Source organism: Hypanus sabinus, chromosome 27 (assembly GCF_030144855.1).
Source record: "Hypanus sabinus isolate sHypSab1 chromosome 27, sHypSab1.hap1, whole genome shotgun sequence".
NCBI classification, from domain to species: Eukaryota; Metazoa; Chordata; class Chondrichthyes; order Myliobatiformes; family Dasyatidae; genus Hypanus; species Hypanus sabinus.
In genome coordinates, this window is record NC_082732.1 from 14,384,770 (window position 1) to 14,408,038 (window position 23,269).

At 42.4% G+C, this 23,269-nt stretch overlaps 2 protein-coding genes across 5 annotated transcripts in view; one reads left to right on the plus strand and one right to left on the minus strand.

Annotated features, from left to right (window-relative positions):
* nphp4 (nephronophthisis 4) overlaps window positions 1–22,724 on the minus strand; it is a 417,576-nt gene extending 394,852 nt beyond the window's left edge. For all 4 annotated transcript variants that reach the window (XM_059951738.1, XM_059951740.1, XM_059951739.1 and 1 more), the window contains exon 1: window positions 22,551–22,724. In XM_059951738.1, coding sequence (XP_059807721.1) covers window positions 22,551–22,700 — 150 coding nt within the window. In that variant the 5' untranslated portion in view covers window positions 22,701–22,724. The remainder of the gene's footprint in view (window positions 1–22,550) is intronic.
* Window positions 22,725–22,798: 74 nt separating this feature from the next.
* The window catches only part of c27h1orf174 (chromosome 27 C1orf174 homolog), a 32,751-nt gene continuing 32,280 nt past the window's right edge, over window positions 22,799–23,269 (plus strand). The window contains exon 1 of the mRNA XM_059951752.1: window positions 22,799–22,814. The gene's annotated coding sequence lies outside the window, so the exon portion shown is untranslated. The remainder of the gene's footprint in view (window positions 22,815–23,269) is intronic.

Here is a 23,269-nt window from a genome sequence, read left to right on the forward strand (position 1 = left end):
ACAGTACAGGTTGAGTACCACTTATCTGAAATTCCAAAATCTGGAAAACACCAAAATATGTTTTTTTCCTGAGTGCTGACATGATGCCTTAAATGGAAAATTTCACAAGACGATGGTAGGTTCCCAGGCAACGTGCAGGTCTCTGTGCATCACAGACAATTCTGAGAAGTGATCTCTCACACTACATAAAATGAAAAATGAAGAACTCGATCATGTATTGTCAACATCATTGTGAATATATGCCACTTAACGGTATGCTGATTCTGAAAAAGCAAAGAACTATCACACCAAACTGAAAATTTAAGGTAATTGTGAATATTCAGCAGGCTGGTTGCAGAAATTGAAAAAAGGTACAGCATTAAATTTTTTAAAGTATCACTGATGAAATCAAACACCAGGACAAGTCGACAATATTGATTTTTTTAAGTTTATCTAAGGCAGTGATTTCCAACTTGGCAGTTACATGTCCTAAGAGGGTGTTAGGGAAAATAGAAGTCATGAGGAGGTGGGGGGCATTCAAGATTCTGGGGGGAGGGGTGGTAAGCAGCACCCTAACTTGAGGCATGGGACCTGACTAACTGTTAGTGCAGCCGGCACTTCCCAAAATAAAAAGGATGAGGCACTGGAACACAAGAACCATAGCTTTGCAGGCAGTGTGCACATGTTGTCACAACACATCTGAAACTCGACAATCTCATCTGAATTTACCAACCAAACAATCATTATTGGGCATGCATAAATTAGCAAATAGGGTATCCAACAGTTCCCCTTGCTGCATAGAACGAGTTCTTCAATTTAACAGTTGGTAAGTCAAGTACACCCTCTCAGCTTTCTCTACAGATCTATGGAAAATAGGTAACGCAATAAAACCACATTGGCTCTATTTAACCATTTGGTTCCAGCCACTCAGTGAACCTGCCAACCTCGAAGATCCCAACTGAGGTGTTCAAAGCAACCTCAGCTTCATATTTACGGTCAAGAACCACCTTTGGGGATTATGAGACTTTACATGATTGGTCAATCACACTAACTAGAAAAGTACACCAGCTCTATCCCGACTAACATTCAGATTCCACTCTGAATCTTTGTCAAAGTAATTTTCGCCGTTGTGATCATCTACATCTTCGTCTCGTCGTTCCTTTGCATGCCGCTACCATCAATCCTTTTTATTTCAATTTAGCCCTGTTAATGATGGATAAACATGTATGGCACGATCTTTATGAATCTTAAGGCGGTTAAGACTTGAAGTCTAATCCTGTTAAGAAACAGAATCTACAGAAAGTGCATCAATACAATGGTACCTGGTTTAATTCTGTTCCCGTCAGATCAGCAACGCTCCACTTCTTATTTGTAATACTGTACCGTCTAATGAAGCCATGAAACCATCAAGATTGCAGGAACACTTCCGTAAAGGCTACTTGTGGTATTACTCAGTTCCAGAAGACGAAAGAAGCATTTGAGAAGCGTTGCACACTCAAGACATTTGCCAAGAAAGCTAAAAATGATTGTGATAGTGGTCTCATTGCTTCTTTTAACATTTCCAAAATGATAACAAAGTGTGCAAAATTTCATACAACTGGTGAAAAATTAATAATGCCTGCTGCATGAGAAGTGCTCACCACTGTTCTCAAAATGGATACTAGCATTTTAAAACCAATTCCTGAGAACTAACTGTAGCTCGTCATACTGACGAAATAAGTGAAACACTGAATATCAACTATGCACACAGCAACAAAAAAAACTTGGGAAACAACTAGATGAGTCAACTGTGCAAGACAATGAGGCATTGCTAATGGCATATGTATGATTTATCAAAACTGGAATAGTTGATGAAGAGATTCTCTTTTGTAAAAAGTTTAAAAACAAATCTCAACAGAATCAATCTACAATGAGTTCAAAATGTATATTGAGGATAAAAGTACTCCGATTAGGAACATGATTTCTTCTACAACAGATGGAGCACCATATATGACAGGCCGCCATACTGGTTTAGTGGCATTTATGAAGACAGAAATTCCAAGTCTGTTTGTAATCCATTGTGTAATTCATTGTCAACATCTCGCAACCAAAAACCTCAGCCAGCAACTTATTTCAAGCACAACTTTTGTAATATCTGCTATCAACAAAACTAAAGCTCATCCATTAAATAGCAGAATATTTCACCAGTTATGCCAAGATAACAATGAAGAATGTTGCTTCATTGAACAATGAACACTTGCTTCTTCATACTGAAGTGCTTTGGTGGTCAAAAAGTTGCTGCTTACAATGTATTTTGATCTTTTTTGACACTGTGGTTGAATTTTTGTTCAAAGTCAACAACAGCTTGGGAAACATGATTGAACTTCTACATAGAGATATGGCATACCTAGCTGAACTGTATGACAAAATGAACATTCTAAATCTGAAACTGCAAGGTGAGAATTTCAATTTGATCCAAGCAAAAAATGCAGTGCCCACTTTTATCAGAAAATTGGAAATATCTAAGCAAAACATTGGGAGAAGAATGGTCACAGTTTCCCTGCATGGAAAGTATGGCACTCTCTTTCACAGATGGTGATTTGCAAGGGTACTGCTTACACATGCAGTCACTGAAGAAGGATTCACAGAATTGATTCAAGGATTTGAACGGTCTGGAAATTCCAGAGTGGGTAATTAACTCAATTCTTTTGCAAAGTGGAAGAACAGGAAGAGAGCTTACAAGAAGAAATTATCAAAATTCAGAACGATGAAGAAGCCAAAATGCTTTTCAAAAATGTCGGCTTTTATGGTACATGATTACACTGTCATATGAAGATTCCTGGTCTTTGGAGAAGAGCCAGGCAGCACTTCATTGCATTTCCATCCTCTTAACCTGTTGAAAGAAGCTTCAATGCAGTGAACCACATACCCACAAAAAAAATAGAAACTGCTTAGACATTGTTACATTTGGGGTCTTAAGACTTTTGCTGTCACAACTTGAACCAGATACTTCAACTCTTCCTAAACACCATCAAGCTCAAAAATCACTCTGATATCGAAGCTGCTATACAGCACACAGGCACTGTGTAAGCTAGGTTTAAAGACAAATAAAAATTTAAAGCAGGATCATTTTTCTCATGTTTGCATATGGTAGACATGCTTTTACACTATGGGAGTGCTAGAAAGCATATTGTGCCTAAAAGGGGCAATGGCAAGTATAAAAGTGTTTTAGGGGGTCTTTGGGCTAAAAGGGGTTGGGGAACACTGATCTAAAGGTATATAAAAAAAGTAAAAAAGACAAATCCAGCATACTGTAACCTTTTAATCAAAACACAGCATCGTAGGTGGAGACTGAAAGACCTGCCACGAGGAAATCTGCAGTTGCTGGAAATTCAAGCAATACACACAAAATGCTGGTGGAATGCAACAGGCCAGGCAGCATCCCTAGGAAGAAGTACAGTCGACATTTCGGGTCGAGACCCTTCCTCAGGACTAACTGAAGGAAGAGGTAGTAAGAGATTTGAAAGTGGGAGGGGGAGGGGGAGACCCGAAATGACAGGAGAAGACAGGAGAGGGAAGGTTGAAGCTAAGAGCTGGAAAGTTGATTGGCAAAAGGGATACAGAACTGGAGAAGGGGGAAGATCATGGGACGGGAGGCCTAGGGAGAAAAAAAGGGGAGGGGAGCACCAGAGGAAGATGAAGAGCAGGTAAGGAGTGATTGTGAGAGGAACACAGAGAGGAAAAAAGGAGGGGGAAATAGCTAAATAAATAAGGGATGGGGCAAGAAGGGGAGGAGGGGCATTAACGGAAGTTAGAGAAATCAATGTTCATGCCATCAGTTTGGAGACCCAGACCCAGTCCCTATATTCCTCCATCCCCCACCAGGAAGGTCTCAAAGCTCTCCACTTCTTTTCGGATTCCTGACCTAACCGGTTCCCCTCTACCACCACTCTCCTACATCTAGCGGAATTAGTCCTTATTGTTAATAATTTCTCCTCTGGCTCCCCCCACTGGCTCCAAACTAAAGGTGTAGCCATGAGCACCTATATGGGTCCCAGCTATGCCTGCTTTTTTGTTGGCTTTGTGGACACTCAATGATCCAAACCATATACTGGTATCCATTCCCCACTTTTCCTTCACTACATCAATGACTGCATTGGTGCTGCCTCCTGCACGCATGCTGAGCTCGTTGACTTCATTAACTTTGCCTCCAACTTTCACCCTGCCCTCAAATTTACCTGGTCCATTTCCAACACCTCCCTCCCCTTTCTTGATCTTTCTGTCTCCATCTCTGGACACAGCTTATCTACTGATGTCTACTATAAGCCTACGGACTCTCACAGCTACCTAGACTATTCCTCTTCCCACCCTGTCTCTCAAAAATGCTATCCCCTTCTTGCAATTCCTCTGTCTCTGCTGCACCTGCTCAGGATGAGGCTTTTCATTCCAGGACGGAGAGAATGTCTTCCTTTTTTAAAGAAAGGGGCTTCCTTTCCTCTACCATCAACTCTGCTCTCAAACACATCTCTCCCATTTCACGCACATCTGCTCTCACCCCATCCTCCCACCACCTCACTGGGGATAGGGTTCCCCTTGTCCTCACCTACCACCTCACCAGCCTCCAGGTCCAACATATAATTCTCCGTGACTTCTGCCACCTCCAACGGGAACCCACTACCAAGCACATCTTTCCCTCCCCCCACCTTCTGTTTTCCACAGGGATCGCTCCCTGCGTGACTCCCTTGTCCATTCATCCCCCCATCCCTTCCCACCGATCTCCCTCCCCGCACTTCTCCTTGTAAGCGGAACAAGTGCTACACCTGCCCTTACACTTACTCCCTCACCACCATTCAGGGCCCCAGACAGTCCTTCCAGGTGAGGCGACACTTCACCTGTGAGTCAGCTGGTGTGATATATTGCGTCCGGTGCTCCCAGTGCAGCCTTCTCTATATTGGTGAGACCTGACGCAGATTGAGAGACCATTTCGTTGAACGCCTACGCTCTGTCCGCCAGAGAAAGCAGGATCTCCCAGTAGCCACACATTTTAATTCCATGTCCTATTCCTATTCTGATATGTCAATCCATGGTCTCCTTTACTGCCAAGGTGAAGCCACACTCAGGTTGGAGGAACAACACCTTATATTCTGTCTGGGTAGCTACCAACCTGATGGCATGAACATTGATTTCTCTAACTTCTGTTAATGCCCCTCCTCTCCTTCTTACCCCCATCACTTATTTACCTATTCCCCCTTTTTTTTCCTCTCTCTCCCTTTCACAATCACTCCTTACCTGCTCTCCATCTTCCTGTGGTGCTCCCCTCCCCCTTTCTTTTCCCTAGGCCTCCCATCCCTTGATCCTTTCCCTTCTCCAGCTGTGAATCCCTTTTGCCAATCAACTTTCCAGCTCTTAGCTTCATTCCACCCCCTCCTGTCTTCTCCTATCATTTTGGATCTCCCCCTCCCCCTCTCAAATTTCTTACCATCTCTTCTTTCAGTTAGTCCTGACAAAGGGTCTCTGCCCGAAACATCAACTGTACTGTACTTCTTCCTATAGATGCAACCTGGCCTGCTGTGTTGTGTGTGTTGACTGAAAGCTGCCATTGTTCAATAGCTGATTCAGATATTCGCTGTGCTGCTTTTGTTCCATTCATCTACCACCCCTTAGTATTATTACAGCATACTGGGTGACTCTAAACACCTTTACAAGTTACATAAAGATTGATGTGATATTCACAAAACAGCAGTGACAGATTTCTCTGTGCAATGCCATTTTGAAACTTTTATTGTCTGTTTCCATATAGCATTTATTACTTTCCTGTTGCAAGTTCCCAAAGCTGCTGAAATTTAACCTTGCTATAGTGATCTCTGCAACCAAACTTTAAAGAGACATACTGCAATAAAGTATGTCAGCTACTTGATACTCCTGAGTGAATGAGTGCTGCAATGCTGTGAGGGAGCTGGAAGAGTCTTTACTAAAGACTGCTGAAAGCCTGATCAGACTGGTGAAAAAGTCAATAGAAGACAGTGCGCCCAGTGCATGAGTGACAGACAAGTTCAAGATGAGCTCCAATTCGTGCTCATTTGACTGTTTAATTAGAATGGGCCCTTTTCTTTATGGTATTCTTTACTTACCCTTCAGTTAAGATTCATAAAGATAATTCCTTTAATCGTATGTAGTTATTTATCGTATGCAGTCTGTTATTTTGTGGCACTAATTTGTAACAGGGAAGCAAATTACACAGCATTCATACAAACCAGGGTTTGGGGTGGGACAAGCAATCTCAATCTCACAAGCTTAGCGGGGCTTGAGAGTGTCTTCCTTATACTTACATAGCCAAGGAAACCAGGGCATTTCACAGGTAAATGCCTGTGCCTGTTCTGCCTTGTACACATGGAGGTGAAGGAAAAGTGGACAGACTTTGCTTCCTGAGTATGGAACTCAGGTAACCTCCTTTGATACTGGCCTGTGGAAAGCAGCCAGTGAGTGAGTGGGCCAATGAAGGAGTGGAAATTTGAGGCTTTGACTCAAGAGGCTGAGGACGAGCTTCACCCCAAGTGAGGTAAGGCCAGGTAAGTTCCTTTCGAAGGAGAAAGTTTTAAAAGTTGAGGCAAGTATTGGGTAGGTCATGGCAGCTGAGGTCAGCCCCCGTGGTTTGTTCATCCTGCAGCATGTGGGAAATCAGGGATACTTCCAGTGTCTCTGACGACTATGTGTGCAGGAAGTGTGTCCAGCTGCAGCTTCTGTCAGAACGCATTGAGCGTCTGGAGCTGTGATTGGATTCATACTGGAGCATCCGCGATGCTGAGAAAGTCGTGAATAGCACGTTCAGTGAGTTGGCCACACCGCAGGTAAAGGCTACACAGGCAGAAAGGGAAGGGGTGGCCACTAGACAGTGTAGCAGTAGGTAGGTAGTGCAGGAGTCCCCTGAGGTCATCTCCCTCCGAAACAGATATACTGTTTTGGATACTGTTGGGGGAGATGTCTCATCAAGGGAAGGCAGCAGCAGCCGAGTTCATTACACCATGGGTGGCTCTGCGGCACAGGAGGGAAGGAAAAGGAGTGGGAGAGCTATAGTGATAGGGGATTCGATTGTAAGGGGATTAGATAGGCGTTTCTGCAGCCACAAACGAGACTCCAGGATGGTATGTTGCCTCCCTGGTGCAAGGGTCAAGGATGTCTCTGTGCCGCTGCAGGACATTCTGAAATGGGAGGGTGAACAGCCAGTGGTCGTGGTGTACATAGGTACCAACGATATAGGTAAAAGATGGGATGAGGTCCTACAAGATGAATTTAGGGAGTTAGGAGATAAACTAAAAAGTAGGACCACAAAGGTAATAATCTCTGGATTACTACCAGTGCCATGTGCTAGTCAGAGTAGAAATAGGAGGATATTTCAGATGAATACGTGGCTTGAAAAATGGTGCGGGGGGAGGGATTCAAATTTCTGGGGCATTGGAACCAGTTCTGGGGGAGGTGGGACCGGTATAAACAGGACAGTCTGCACCTGGGCTGGACTGGAACCAATGTCCTAGGGCAGGGGTCAGCAACCTTTACCACTGAAAGAGCCACTTGGACCCGTTTCCCACAGAAAAGAAAACACTGGGAGCCGCAAAACCCGTTTGACATTTAAAATGAAATAACACTGCATACAACGTTTTTTTTGCCTTTATGCTATGTATAAACAAACTATAATGTGTTGCATTTATGAAATTGATGAACTCCTGCAGAGAAAACGAAATTACATTTCTGCATGCAACAAAAACATTTTGAACTCCGAAAAAAAGACGTTGGGTTGAAGGTTACTTTTAAGTAAAATACTCAACATCTATTTGAGTCCTTCTTGTATTTATGAAAAACGCCAAACTTAAATTTGCCGCCAGCAGCAAACCAAAAATAACATCAGCCAGCTGTCAGCCTGAAAAATAAAAGGACTATTTCACTGAACAATGAAAACATATGAATATACATAAAATAATAGGCAATTAAAATATTTATCATACTTGGTTAATGGGATTTCTGCTCCTGGACCTCAGCGCACAGCGTCTGCACATCAGGGCTGTATGACGTCACCTTCATCTTTACACAGGATCGCAAGCTGTCATCTGTGAGGCGTGCGCGATGTTTGTTTTTAATAAAGTTCATGTTGGAGAACACCTGCTCACATACATATGTGGATCCAAAGATCGACAGGACTCCAAGCGCATACTTTTTCATGTTTACATAAATGTCGGGCATAGCATTCCATGTTTCGAACACAAGTTTGTCCGGTTTTGGAAGGTTTTCAATATCACTCCATTTGTGATTCTGAGCAAGAACGGCCTTCTGACGGGCAACATCTTCAAGGTCTGCTGTCAAGCGTCTAAACTTGGACACCCATATGTCTTTGTCGGCTATGTCGGCCAGTTCCATCTCAAGATCAGGTTGACTCACACCTGCCAATGCAGTCGTATTCAGTAGGGAAGGATCGATGCTTAAGGGAGTGACCGGGAAGGATAATGTGTTTTTTTCCTCTCTGAACTCACAGAAGCGTTTCCCAAACGATGTTTGCATTGCGATGATTGCAGAATGTAAATACTCCGAAATTATCATGTCGTGACCTTGTTTGAACTCTCTCAAATTGGGGAAGTGAGACAAAGTGCCTTTCTGTAAATCTCTGGCAAGCACTGTCAACTTGCGCTCGAATGCCAAAACATCCTCCAACATGTGCAGGGCTGTGCGTCCTTTCCCCTGAAGAGCTGTGTTCAGCGTGTTCAGGTGCGCTGTCATGTCTACCATGAAGTGTAGCTTTTCCAGCCACTCTGGCTGTTCCAGCTCAGGAAAGGTGAGCCCTTTGCTGCCCAGGAAAGTTTTCACTTCTTCCAGACACGCGACAAAGCGTTTCAGCACCTCCCCTCTGGACAGCCACCGGACTTTGTTGTGCAGCAGGAGATCAGAATATGCGCTTTCCAGCTCGTCCAGTAACAAACGGAATTGACGGTGATTTAAACTTTTTGCCATTATTTTATTGACAATCTGAATGACAACATCCATTACTTCTGTGCATTCCGGAGGAAATGTTTGAGCGCACAGTGCCTCTTGGTGCAAGATGCAGTGAAAAGTCAGCAGCTTTCTGTCCAGCGACTTCTGCAGTAAAGCCACAAATCCCTTGTGCGTTCCCGTCATATTCGGAGCCCCATCAGTAGCTACTGACACCAGATGGGTGGTCTTTATTCCTTTGGCTCTTAAACAATTCAAGACAGCCTCACAGATGTCCTCCCCCCGTGTTTGGTTTTTTAGAGGTATCAACTCAATCAGTTCTTCCTGTGGCCCGGCAGAGTTTACATACCGGCAGAACAACGCTATTTGTTCAATATCACCTTTGTCTTTAGACTCGTCACAGGCAATCGAGTAGGCCACAGCTGAATTGATGTCTTTAATTTGCTGTCTTGTGATGTCTTCTGCCATTTTTATGGTTCTGTCTTTGACAGTCTTTGCAGAGAGGGGCATATCCCTGATTTTCTGCACAATTTCACTCTTGTTTTTAAAGTCCGTGAATAGATGTTCTGAAATCTTAATGAAAGATTCTTTTATATATTCACCATCTGTAAACTGCTTCCCGTGCCTGACTATTTCCTGAGCGGCAATATAACTGGCGTATGTCGTTGATTTTCCAGACTTCATCCATTTCTGGAAATGATTTTTGCTCAGATCAACCTTCCGCATCAGTTCCGAAACGGCTTTTTTTCTCTCATCTCCATCCGGATATTTTTGAGCAAAGGCTGCGTGTTTACTCTGGAAATGCCTTGCGACATTTGACTTTTTGTTGTTTGCTAGTTTCTCATTGCATATTAAGCATACCGGTAAACCAGTCTCGTCAGCAGTGAAAGCAAATGAATCTGCCCACGTATCATTAAACGTTCTGTTTTCTTCAGTCACTTTTCTTTTTTTAGAATTCTCCATAGTTGGCTTACCTTGGATCGAAAAATTAAAGAAATCGCGCACTGACGGGTGTCAGGTATTGCCAGTGGTGACGTATATTAATAGCGATAAAAACACGTTGTAGCGGTGTGCTCACGCAGTCAGTAAACTGCAGTCGAATAACTTTATTCGAACTAAACAGCCTTGCTTTTAAGCCTCCCTCAACCCAGCCCCCATGGACGCAGATGCTGCAAAAGACGCGTACTCACAAACCCCCGTAGGCTATCTCCCTTAGCCGGAATGCTGGCTAATTGTGAGCCGTTTCGGATGTGCCAGGAAATGTGTCGCCACACTTAGATTGTACAAGATCACCATAATCTTCAAATTTAGAATTACATTTCAAAAGCTAACAAACTAACATAAAATACATTTTAATTAAATACTGACCAATTATTTCCCAAAGCCACAGGGAGCCGCAGCACAGAGGTGAAAGAGCCACAAATGGCTCGGGAGCCGCAGGTTGCCGACCCCCGTCCTAGGGGGAGCATTTGCTACTGCTGTTCAGGAGGCTTTAAACTAATGTGGCAGGGTGATGGAAACAAGTGCAGAGAGACAGAGGGGTGTAAAATGAGGGTAGAAGCAAAAGGTAGTAAGGTGAAAAGTAAAAGTGGCAGGCAGGCAAATCCAGGGCAAAAAGCAAAAAGAGCCACTTTTCAACATAATTGTATAAGGGCTAAGAGTGTTGTAAAAACAAGCCTGACGGCTTTCTGTGTCAATGAGAGGAGCAGTCGTAACAAGGTGGATGAATTGAACATGCAGATAGTTATTAATGAATATGATATAGTTGGGATCACAGAGACATGGCTCCAGGGTGACCAAGGATGGGAGCTCAACATCCAGGGATATTCAATATTCAGGAGGGATAGACAGGAAAGAAAAGGAGGTGGGGTAGCATTGCTGGTTAGAGAGGAGATTAACACAATAGAAAGGAAGGACATTAGCCTGGAGGATGTGGAATCGATATGGGTAGAGCTGCATAACACTAAGGGGCAGAAAACGCTGGTGGGACTTGTGTGCAGGCCACCGAACAGTAGTACTGAGGTTGAGGATGGCATTAAACAGGAAATTAGAAATGCTTGCAATAAAGGAACAGTAGTTATAATGGGTGACTTCAATCTACATATAGATTGGGTGAACCAAATTGGTAAGGGTGCTGAGGAAGAGGATTTCTTGGAATGTATGCGGGATGGTTTTCTGAACCAACATGTTGAGGAACCAACTAGAGAGCAGGCCATTCTAGACTGGGTATTGAGCAATGAGGAAGGGTTAGTTAGCAATCTTGTCATGCGAGGCCCCTTGGGTAAGAGTGACCATAATATGGTGGAATTCTTCATTAAGATGGAGAGTGACTTAGTTAATTCAGAAACAAAGGTTCTGAACTTAAAGAAGGGTAACTTTGAAGGTATGAGACGTGAATTAGCTAAGATAGACTGGCAAATGATACTTAAAGGGTTGACGGTGGATATGCAATGGCAAGCATTTAAAGATCGCATGGATGAACTACAGCAATTGTTCATCCCAGTTTGGCAAAAGAATAAACCAGGGAAGGTAGTGCACCCGTGGCTGACAAGGGAAATTAGGGATAGTATCAAGTCCAAAGAAGAAATATATAAATTAGCAAAAAAAAAGCGGCACACCTGAGGACTGGGAGAAATTCAGAGACCAGCAGAAGAGCACAAAGGGCTTAATTAGGAAAGGGAAAAAAGATTATGAGAGAAAGCTGACAGGGAACAAAAAAAACTGACTGTAACAGCTTTTATAGATATGTGAAACGAAAAAGATTGGTCAAGACAAATGTAGGTCCTTTACAGTCAGAAACAGGTGAATTGATCATAGGAAACAAAGACATGGCAGACCAATTGAATAACTACTTTGGTTCTGTCTTCACTAAGGAGGACATAAATAATCTTCTGGAAATAGTAAGGGACCGAGGGTCTAGTGAGATGGAGGAACTGAAGGAAATACATGTTAGTAGGGAAGTGGTGTTAGGTAAATTGAAGGGATTAAAGGCAGATAAATCCCCAGGGCCAGATGGTCTGCATCCCAGAGTACTTAAGGAAGTAGCCCAAGAAATAGTGAATGCATTAGTGATAATTTTTCAAAACTCCTTAGATTCTGGATTAGTTCCTGAGGATTGGAGGGTGGCTAATGTAACCCCACTTTTTAAAAAAGGAGGGAGAGAGAAACTGGGGAATTATAGACCGGTTAGTCTGACACCGGTGGTAGGGAAAATGCTAGAGTGGGTTATCAAAGATATGATAACAGCACATTTGGAAAGAGGTGAAATCATCGGACAAAGTCAACATGGATTTGTGAAAGGAAAATCATGTCTGACGAATCTTATAGAATTTTTTGAAGATGTAACTAGTAGAGTGGATAGGGGAGAGCCTGTGGATGTGGTATATTTAGGTTTTCAAAAGGCTTTTGACAAGGTCCCACACAGGAGATTAGTGTGCAAACTTAAAGCACACAGTATTGGGGGTATGATATTGATGTGGATAGAGAATTGGTTGGCAGACAGGAAGCAAAGAGTGGGAGTAAACGGGACCTTTTCAGAATGGCAGGCAGTGACTTGTGGCGTACTGCAAGGCTCAATGCTGGGACCCCAGTTGTTTACATATATATCAATGATTTAGAAGAGGGAATTAACTGCAGCATCTCCAAGTTTGTGGATGACACGAAGCTGGGCAGCAGTGTTAGCTGTGAGGAGAATGCTAAGAGGATGCAGGGTGACTTGGATAGGTTAGGTGAGTGGGCAAATTCATGGCAGATGCAATTTAATGTGGATAAATGTAAGGTTATCCACTTTGGTTGCAAGAACAGGAAAACAGATTATTATCTGAACGGTGGCTGATTAGGAAATGGGGAGATGCAACGAGACCTGGGTATCATTGTACACCAGTCATTGAAGGTGGGCATGCAGGTACAGCAGGCGGTGAAAAAGGTAAATGGTATGTTGGCATTCATAGCAAAAGGATTTGAGTACAGGAGCAGGGAGGTTCCTACTGCAGTTGTCCAAGGCCTTCGTGAGACAGCACCTTGAATATTGTGTGCAGTTTTGGTCCCCTAATCTGAGGAAAGACATTCTTGTCATAGAGGGAGTACAGAGAAGGTTCACCAGATTGATTCCTGGGATGGCAGGACTTTCATATGAAGAAAGACTGGATCGACTGGGCTTATACTCACTGGAATTTAGAAGATTGAGGGGGGATCTTATTGAAACATATAAAATTCTAAAGGGATTGGACAGGCTAGATGCAGGAAGATTGTTTCCGATGTTGGGGAAGTCCAGAACGAGGGGTCACAGTTTAAGGATAAAGGGGAAGCCTTTTAGGACCGAGATGAGGAAAAACTTCTTCACACAGAGAGTGGTGAATCTGTGGAATTCTCTGCCACAAGAAACAGTTGAGGTCGGTTCATTGGCTATTTTTAAGAAGTTAGATATGGCCCTTGTGGCTAAAGGGATCAGGAAGTATGGAGAGAAAGCAGGTACAGGGTTCTGAGTTGGATGATCAGCCATGATCATACTGAATGGTGGTGCAGGCTCGAAGGGCCGAATAGCCTACTCCTGCACCTATTTTCTATGTTTCTATGTTACAAGTAACAAGCCAGGAGATCTGGAGAAACTTATAAAGCAACACTGACATCTATGGGAAAAGCTGAAAGACTCATATGATATGTATTTCAGGTAGCAAGAAGATACAGACCTCACCAAGGACAAAGAATGATGCATTTTTGGATGCTGACTTTTAATAGCATGATTCCAGGAAAAGTAGGATTGTTTTGTGAAAAATAAAACCCTAATTTCTTTCAGATTAACAAGGTTGAAAACTCACACTTCAGACAGATTTTGAGTATTAATTTACCAGACATTATTTAGTGAAGCTCTATGCCAAAAAAAAAAGTACAAAGGCAAACAAAACTCTTACCAATAAATCAGCAGCTGAGTTATCTGACAAATGCAGAGACAACCAAGAAATGTGGACAAAATTATTATACTCAAGATTAAGCCAATTTTCAAATGCAAACACTTTTTTGTGGGAATTGTGTGAATAGAATTCTCTATCACTATTACCAAGAAAGGATACAGTCCAAAGGCTCCTCAAAAATCATTGTTATTATGTGAAAATAGTATTTTACCTTCTAGCTAATAGACAGACTTTCTTTTTTTAAAAGCCTTCACAAATTGCTTTAGGAGAGCACAGGTGGTCTTAAAACACTGTTTCCAGCCCAATGCAAAAAAGATTTATACAGTACATGTTATTTCCAGTGCAACTTATCTAAATAGTGACAATCTTCCACATTAAAATCAGTTTGTTTTGGATGTCTGATGCAATAATTCTCTACAACAGAGCAGCATTCATAAAGTGGAAGAATTTAAGACAATTTCTAGAGACGCCCAGCAAAAAGGGGTTTCACAACATTTAATAAAGATGAAACTTGGCAACGCACCCATTCCTCCAGAAGGAGTGTCCATATAGAAGTGCTGGAGACTGTAACTGCCTGAAAGTCTAGAATAACACGGCCTATCCAAAGTAATCTACTAACTTCTAAGAGTTTGGCAAATACCTGAAGCAGGGGTTCCCAACCTTTTTTATGCGATGGACCAATATCCGCAAGGGATCTGCGGACACAACATTGGGAACCCCTGATTCTAAAGGAATCAATACATTTGCTCCATAGCTCATTTGAGGCGTGGCTGTAGTTTTAAAAAAATTACCTCTTGCACATAACTGCCCGACCACTGTGTTATCACTGTTTGAAACTGTAATTTAGAAAAACTTAACAAAATACAATACCTTTAGTAATAGTCTTGGGAGAGCAGTAAAGTCGATTTTGTCAGTAAACCACTGGGCTAGTAGTGTTTCTGTTACTAGGTTCCATGGACCAATTGTCCATAGACAAAATGAACTAATAACAGCAGGATGTTTCTCCAATTCTCTGTTAACAAGGGGTATTTTTTTTTTATTATTCAGATAAATGTGACATACTTGCAGAAGATTTTAGGGGAAAACATGTTAAGCAACAACCTATGGAGGTTTTATTTTCAGTAAACCCTCTAGGTAGGTTTCTAATTGCCAGTGCAGTAAAATCAAAAATATATGCTCAAAATACAGGACAGACCATTGTGTAAAACAGCTACAGAACACAGTCCAAGAAGGATGATAAAGTAACATTCCCAACCTTTGAAGATTCCTGATTTTCCTGATAGAAAAAGTTTGAGACCACCACCTTGAAACAAAGTGTGGTCTCATCAAGCCTGTAAAATGAAAGCATTTAATTACATCTTTACATCCACCCCCCTCCATTCCTGCTGAAGGGTTTCAGCCTGAAAAGTTAACTGTACTTTTTTTCTATAGATGCTGCCTGGCCTGCTGAGGTCCTCCAGCATTTTGTGTGTGTTGCTTCCCCCCCCCCCCCCCCCACCACCCCATTCTCCACAGATCACTTACTTCGTGATTCTTCTGTCCATTCAGTCCTTCCCACTAATCTCCTTCCTGGCACAGATCCCTGCAAGCAACAGAAATACTTCACTTGCCCATTTAACTTCCTGCCTTACCTCCATTCAGGGCTTCAAACAATCATTCCAGGTCAGGCAACATTTCACCTGTGAATCTGTTGGAGTCGTCTATTACACCCAGTGCCCCTGACATGGCTCCTCTACATTAGTGAGACCTAACGTAAATTCAGGGATTTTTCAAGTACTTCTGTTCTACCTACCAAAAGCAGAATTTCCCAGTGCCCAATCATTTTAATTCCCACTCCAACCCCATTCCCAATGGGCCATGTCGGTCCAATACCCCCTATTTTGTTATGATGAGGCCACTTACAAGGTGGAAGAGCAACACCTCATATTCCATCTTAGTAGCCTCCAACCTGATAGCATAAACATCGATTTCTCTAGCTTCTGGTAATTTCCCCCCCCCCCCAACTCAATTCCCCACCCTGGCCTCTTACTCCACCTATCACCTATCACCTCCACCTTCCTTTTCCCCCATAGTCCACTCTCCTCACCTCTCAGATTCCTTTTTCTCCAGCACTTCACCTTTTTCCACACCTTTTAGTTGGTCCCCCTTCCTTTCCTGCCCTGAAGAAGGGCCTCAGACTGATACGTCAACTGTTTATTCATTTCCATTGATGTAGTCTGACCTGCCGAGTTCCTCCAGCATTTTGCATGTGTTGCTCTGGATTTCCAGCATCTGCAGAATCTCCTTTGTAAATGAAAGCAAGGCTGCTTTACATTTATACTTCAATCTTCTATTTAAAAAGGCCGACATATTAGCATGGGTCTTCCAAACTACCTGCTGCACCTTCATGTTGGCTTCTTTGACTTGACTACAAATACAATCAGGTGTATTCGTCATTTCCTGATCTCTCAAGTATTTTGAATTTGTTTTTTTACCCCTCACTCTACTGCAACGATAACCTTACTTTTTCACTACTTTGTACTCAACCTGCCATGTTGTTGCCCACTCTAATTCGATTAAATACCTGAGCCTCATAATTATTCACATTCCCCTTCACATACTTGGTGTCATTAGAAAACTTCGAAATGTTTCACTTGGTCCTATCAGCCAAAAGATGAATAATTATGAATAGAATATTTTGTTGGTACAGGGAACTCTTTGATTCTTTAAACCCCACCCTAATAAAAAGATATATAATGATCTTAACTGCCAAATGAAGCAGCAAATGATTTTTTTTCTATCCACAAGCAGCAGTGCCAGCTAGACAGTTAAGAGAACATGCAACATTTGATGAGATTTTGAAATCCTCACACACCTGACTTACACATCAGTATTTAGATAGAAAATGCTGGTGCCATTGCCTTCACTTGGCTTATATTTTTTTCTTCTGTGCTTTGTGACTGAACACTCGATATTCAGTGATTTTTTTGTGTGTGCCATACTCTGCCAGAGCCTCGGCGACCACTTTTTTTTTCAAGTGGTTCTCTTGGGGGAAAGATTCTATGAGTTGTCACCCATGTCCTTCTCACAGTTGTTTGTTTTATTTTTTTTACAAGGCCAAGTTGCGAGCTCAACACTCAACCCAGCACAGATGGAAGTGGCTCGACTGGATTCAAACTCGGGAACCTTCACTCCGGAATCCGGCGCTGATGTCACTGGGCCACCAGCTGGCCTATATTCAGTGATAATAATGGTAAAAACTGTATACAGATTAGCACCACCATGAATATTCACACGAGTCACTGTTTACAGTGATCATCTTGGTCTAGTCCAATTATAGCAGTACAAAGTGAATTTATTATCAACGTTCATATACTACCTTCTGATTCATTTTTTTTAAAAACAGGAAAAAGTAATATAATTTCATGAAAAATTATACCTATAGATAAAGACTGACAGACACCAATCTGCTAAAGAAGGCAAACTGAGGAAATTACAATATACTGAGAAAATGAATTGTGAAGTCCTCGGAAGTGAGTTTGTAGATCATAGAATTAGTTCCGAGTAGTGGTGAATGAAGTTATCATGCCAATTCAGGAGCCTGACAGCTGTAGGATAATGACTGTTCCTAAACATGGTGGTGTGTGACCCAAGGCTTCTGTACATCCTCCCCAATGGTAGTAGTGAGAGGAGGGCACAGTCTAGATGCTAGGGGTCTTTAGTGTTGGACACTGCTTTCTAGTGGCATTTATACATGCTCAATGGTGGGTTGGGCGTTGCCTGTGATGGACTGCTTATCCACCACTTTCTGTAGCCTTTTCCATTCCTGGGCATTGATGATTCCATGCCAGGCTGTGGTGTAACCAGTTAGGGTATTCTCCACCATACATTAATAGAATTTGTCAAAGTTTTTGGTGACATGCCAAATCTACTCAAACTTGGAAGAAAGTAAAGGTGCTGCTCTTCCTTCTTTGTGATGACACTTATGTGCTGGTCACAGATCAGATCTTCTGATAAGTTAACACCAAGGAATTTAAAGCTATTCACCCCTCCACTCTGTTTCCCTGATGAGGGTGGGCTCAAGGACACCTGGCTTGTTTCTCCTGAAGTTAATCTACAGCTCTTGGGTTTTGCTGACGTTGAAAAAGAGGTTGTCGTTGTGGCACCACTCAACCAGACTTTCAATCTTGCTCCTATGAGCTGATTCATCACCATTTTTGATATGGCCAACATCAGAAAAAATAAATACAGTTTAAATACAACATTAGTCTCCAGGAATAGACAAGGTCACATGAAAGCAACAACAAATTTTGTCAATTTTTAACAAGCATGAGAAAATCTGCAGATGCAGATATAAAAAAACACACAAAATGCTGGAAGAACTCAGCAAGTCGAGCAGAATCAATGGAAGTGAATAAACAGTCACATTTCAGTCAGTAACCCTTCATCATTGTGTCTTCTGTCAATTTTTAATTTTAGTTGCTCAATACTATGGGGCAATAAGCTTTGGATATGACTGGGGTTGGCAATCACATTAGGAAAGGGTTGAGGAAGTGGCGGTATCAGGGAAGGGGATGAGGTGTGAGAAGTGAGTTCATAGGAGAAATATGGTGTAGAAGGAATTCAGAGGGGCAATGAATTAAAGCACAGTAACTTAGTGGAAGTGGAGCAAAAGTCAGACCATGACCATGGCTATTGCATCTCCCAACAATGCTGCACTTCACAGAAAGTGCTTCACAAATGAAGAATACTAGACAGCACTGCAGTCTGCTCCGATATCCTCAGACTGGAGAGGATGTGGCGAAGGCAGAACTTGGCTATTAGTGACAGCTCAAAGCTATGATACTGTATCAATTTCTTACTGCTCCACAGTAATGAGTGACTAAAAACTAAAATCAACAACATTTTATTTCTTTTTTGTTTTGAGCTGCCCCCACATAAATTCAGTAATAGCAAACTTTATTCTGCATCTTAAATTTTTGCTAGTTATTTGTTAGTTCTGTAAAGACAAATTTCTATACAACAAATGAAGGGTCAAGTTGCTGCCTTCATTTTGGAGGAAAAATCTTTGGCCCTGCTCAGAGAAGAAACCATGATGAACCAGTATGTCTGGCCAAGATCCTTCATCATGATTTTAGCCGAATGAAGGGTCTCAGCACTAAAACATCAACTGCTAATTTCCATCCTGCCTGAGTGAACTCTTCCAGCATTTTGACTGTCTTGCTCAGTCTGTCTGTGCTAGCTTTTACAGACTCTCTCATATGCCAAAATCTTTCCTTTCTTTGAAGTTCAAGGAAATAGTCAATATTACTGAGGACTCTGACAAACTTTTCCAGAGATATCGCGGGAAATATTCAGTTTGCACCACAGCCGAGAATGAGAACTAGAGTGCAGAGGAATGCAAGAAGCTATAGAGAGTAGGGGGCTCAGCAGTTCCATCATAGGTATAGATTTCCCCAGCACTGAGAACCCTCAAGAGCAGGGGTCCATCACATAAAAAAGGTTTGGAGCCCTTACTCAAGAAGCTCAGGATGGCACATCCACCATCAATGACACCCACTATCCAGGGCAAGGTCTCTTCAGGCAGGAGATACAGGAGCTTTATGTCATATACCAAGGTTCAATCCCGCTTCCTTCCACCAGCCATCAGGTTCTTGAACCAACCTGAAAAACCCTAGTTATGCCTCAGATCATATTTCCCTCAACCTGCTCTGGCATTACGCTATTTGCAATTATATTATTGTGGGTTATGTATTCAGAATCAGGTTAAATATCAGCATATGTAATGGAATTTGTTATTTTTGCGGCACCAGTACAATGCAATACATAATAATAAAAACTGATTTACACTATATATACTTTCAAATAGTTAAATTAACTAGTGCAAAAAAAAGGTATTGGTGAGATAGTGTCCACAGGTTCATTGTCCATTGAGAATCTGAGGGCAGCTGGGAAGAAGCTGTTCCTGAATGAATAATATGTTCATTTAAGTTTATTTACTTTATGTTTGTCATACTTGCAATGTACTGTGCTGCTGCAGGGAAAAAAAGTTAATTTTTATGTTATTTATATCCTTTATATGCCTGTGACAATAAACTTTAATTTGAACTTGAACTTGTCTGTTACAAGTCACCACATTCCACAAAGTCTGCAGGAAATCCAAGCTTACACTTTTCATTCAACAGTGACTAAAAACTTCAGTAACTTCCCATTACTGGCAAATCCATCCTATACACAAATGTTTCAAATGAATTTACAAAAAGTCATAGATTTCTACTGCCTTGACCATTTGTCTCTGTATTCTTAGGTTACTAAGGTAGAGAGTGGAGAGAAATGAAACTCCTCAATATTCCTAACTATTATCCATCAACTGACATTTATGGATACCACATAGTTACTATTTCAACAGATATGGAAATAATGTCCCCTTTAACAGGTATCTGAAGCCAAGAAAAGAATAAAATGCTTCACTTGGTATGCGGGGGTCACCTCCACATTTGAATGAAAAGCACTTGGGGGGGGGGGGGAGAAATGACTAATAGGTAAACAATTCTAATATCTTATATTCAAACAATTGTCCATAAACTTTTGAACAGATTGCAAATTTACTTCCTACAAAGTGAAACTCAATAGCATGAAGTGCAGTGATGCTTCACTACCAGATGAACTCAACACCTTCTATGCTCACTTTGAAAGGGAGAATATAACTACAGCTGTGAAGATCCCTGCTGCACCTGATGACCCTGTGATCAATGTCTCAGAGGCCGATGACAGGCTGTATTTAAAGAGGGTGAACCCTCACAAGGTGGAAGGTCCTGATGGAGAACCTGGTAAGGCTCTGAAAACCTGTGCCAACCAACTGGTGGGAGTATTCGAGGACATTTTCAACTGCTCACTGCTACGGGTGGGAGTTCCCACTTGCTTCAAAAAGGCAACAATTATATCAATGCCTAAGAATAATGTGAGCTGCCTTAATGACTATTGCCAGGTAGCACTCACATTCTACAATGATGAAATGCTTTGAAATGTTGGTCATGACTAGACTAAACTCCTGCCCCAGCAAGGACCTGGATCCATTGCTATTTGCCCATTAACACAATAGGTCAAAGGCAGATACAATCTCAATGGCTCTTCACACAGCCTTAGACCACCTGGACAATACAAACACCTACATCAGGATGCTGTTCACTGACTGTAGCGCAGTATTTAATACCATCATTCCCACAATCCTGATTGGGAAGTTATACAACCTGGGCCTCTATTCCTCCCTCTGCAATTGGATATTCAACTTCCTAACCAGAAGACTACAATCTGTGCGGATTAGTGATAAAATTTCCTCCTCACTGATGATCAACACTGGTGTACCTCAGGGGTGTGCGCTTAGCCCACTACTCTACTCTCTCTATGCCATGACTGTGTGGCTAGGCATAGCTCAAATACCATCTATAAATTTGCTAATGATACAACCATTGTTGGTAGAATCTCAGGTGGAGACAAGAGGGAATACAGGAGCAAAATATGCCAACTAGTGGAGTGGTATCGCAGTAACAACCTTGCACTTAACATCAGTAAGACGAAAGAGCTGATTGTGGACTTCAGTAAAGGTAAACGAAGGTACACATACCAATCCTCAGAGGGATCAGAAGTTGAGAGAGTGAACAGTTTCATATTCCTGGGTGTCTAGCTCTCTGAGGATCTAACCTGGTCCCAACATATCAATGCAGTCATAAAGAAGGCAAGACAGTGGCTATACTTCACTAGGAGTTTGAAGAGATTTGATATGTCAACAAATACACTCAAAAACTTCTATAGATATACCATAGAGAGCATTCTGACAGGCTGCATCACTATCTGGTGGGGGGGTAGTAGCTACTGCACAGGACCGAAAGAATTAGCAGAGAGTTGTAAATTTATCTCGGGTACTAGCCTACAAGGTACCCATGACACCTTCAAGGAGCGGTGTCTCAGAAAGGCAGCATCCATTATTAAGGACCTCCAGCACCCAGGGCATGCCCTTTTCTGACTACTACCATCTGATAGGAGGTACAGAAGCCTGAAGGCACACACTCAGCAATTCAAGAACAGCTTCTTCCCCTCTGCCATCAGATTCCTAAATAGACATTGAACCCGTGAACACCACACTTTTTAAAATATTTATTATTTATGTTTTTGCATGATTTTAATCCATTCAATACGCACATACTGTAATTGATTTATTTATTATAATATCATTTTTTCTTCTTCTATATTATGTATTGCATTGAACTGCTGCTGCTAAGTTAACAAATTTCACGACACATGCCGGTGATGATAAACCGGATTCTGAAATATGTATTTACTCATGACCAAAATCTAATATCTAAAATTTCAAATTACGCAAAAACTCCTGTCTAAATATAATTGGCAAAAGACAAACTGTAAAGCTCGATTTTTTAAAAATCTATTACTGTACATCGATTATCAAAAAACTCAAAAGCCCAGAGATTTGAAAAAACGATTGCCAACTCAACTATAGAACAACTCTTTTCAGTTCAGGACTGTGCTGGCAGCATCTTAAACCACCTCCTGTCACTCGTCTGTGTCTGTAAAAATCCGCGAGGCTGCATTCCCGAGTCCGCTGATGAATTTGCATCTCGCACCGAGGACTATTCAGCCTGTCGTTTGTGTGCTAGTATATCCAACCTGAGTGAGTATTTCACTGTCCCGGTCTATATATCATCAGCTTACCGCTCTGAATGGCAACCCCTCCAACGACTTCAACACGAGCTGAAACGGCTCCGACTCACCGAGCAGCGCCTGATAACGCTGGGGGTGAGGAGGAACGCCCAGGGAGGCTAAGCTCCCCGAGCCCTGCCAGGACTGAGACGCCGCCGCCATTTTACCGGCCGCCGCCAGCCGACCACGCCAGGCCCAGCTAAGAGCGAAGCCGCAATTCCATCGCCGCAGCCCGGCTTCACAGAGCCAACCGCGGTGCAGAAGCCTCTTGCCAGTGTGAGTACCACTTGTTGAATTCTGCGGTGCAGGGTGTATAAATCCCGCAGAATGCCTGTCTGATTGGGTAGAGCCCACCCCCAAGAATGTCTGCTTTGGTATTGTCTGGCCGGCCGCTGAGCTTGGGTTGTCATGGAGACGGACTCGGCCCTGTAGCGCGGCAAAAGGAGAACCCCTGCCGCTGCCATGGGTGTCGGCTCACCCTTCAGTAGAATCTATGGCCTCTTGCCTCAGCGCCTCTATCTTACACTTATTGCATATACATCTGGAAGCAACGAGTTGCTAACCATTTTTAAGTCCGTGGCTTGAACATACTCAACGACTGAAACAAAAGCAGAGAATGCTGGAAACTCAGCTGCCTCTTTGGAAAGAGAAGCTGGATTAAAGGTTTAGATAGAAGATGTAGTGAGAACTGGAAGGAAACAAAAGAAGTTTGTTAAACTACAAGGGGTATC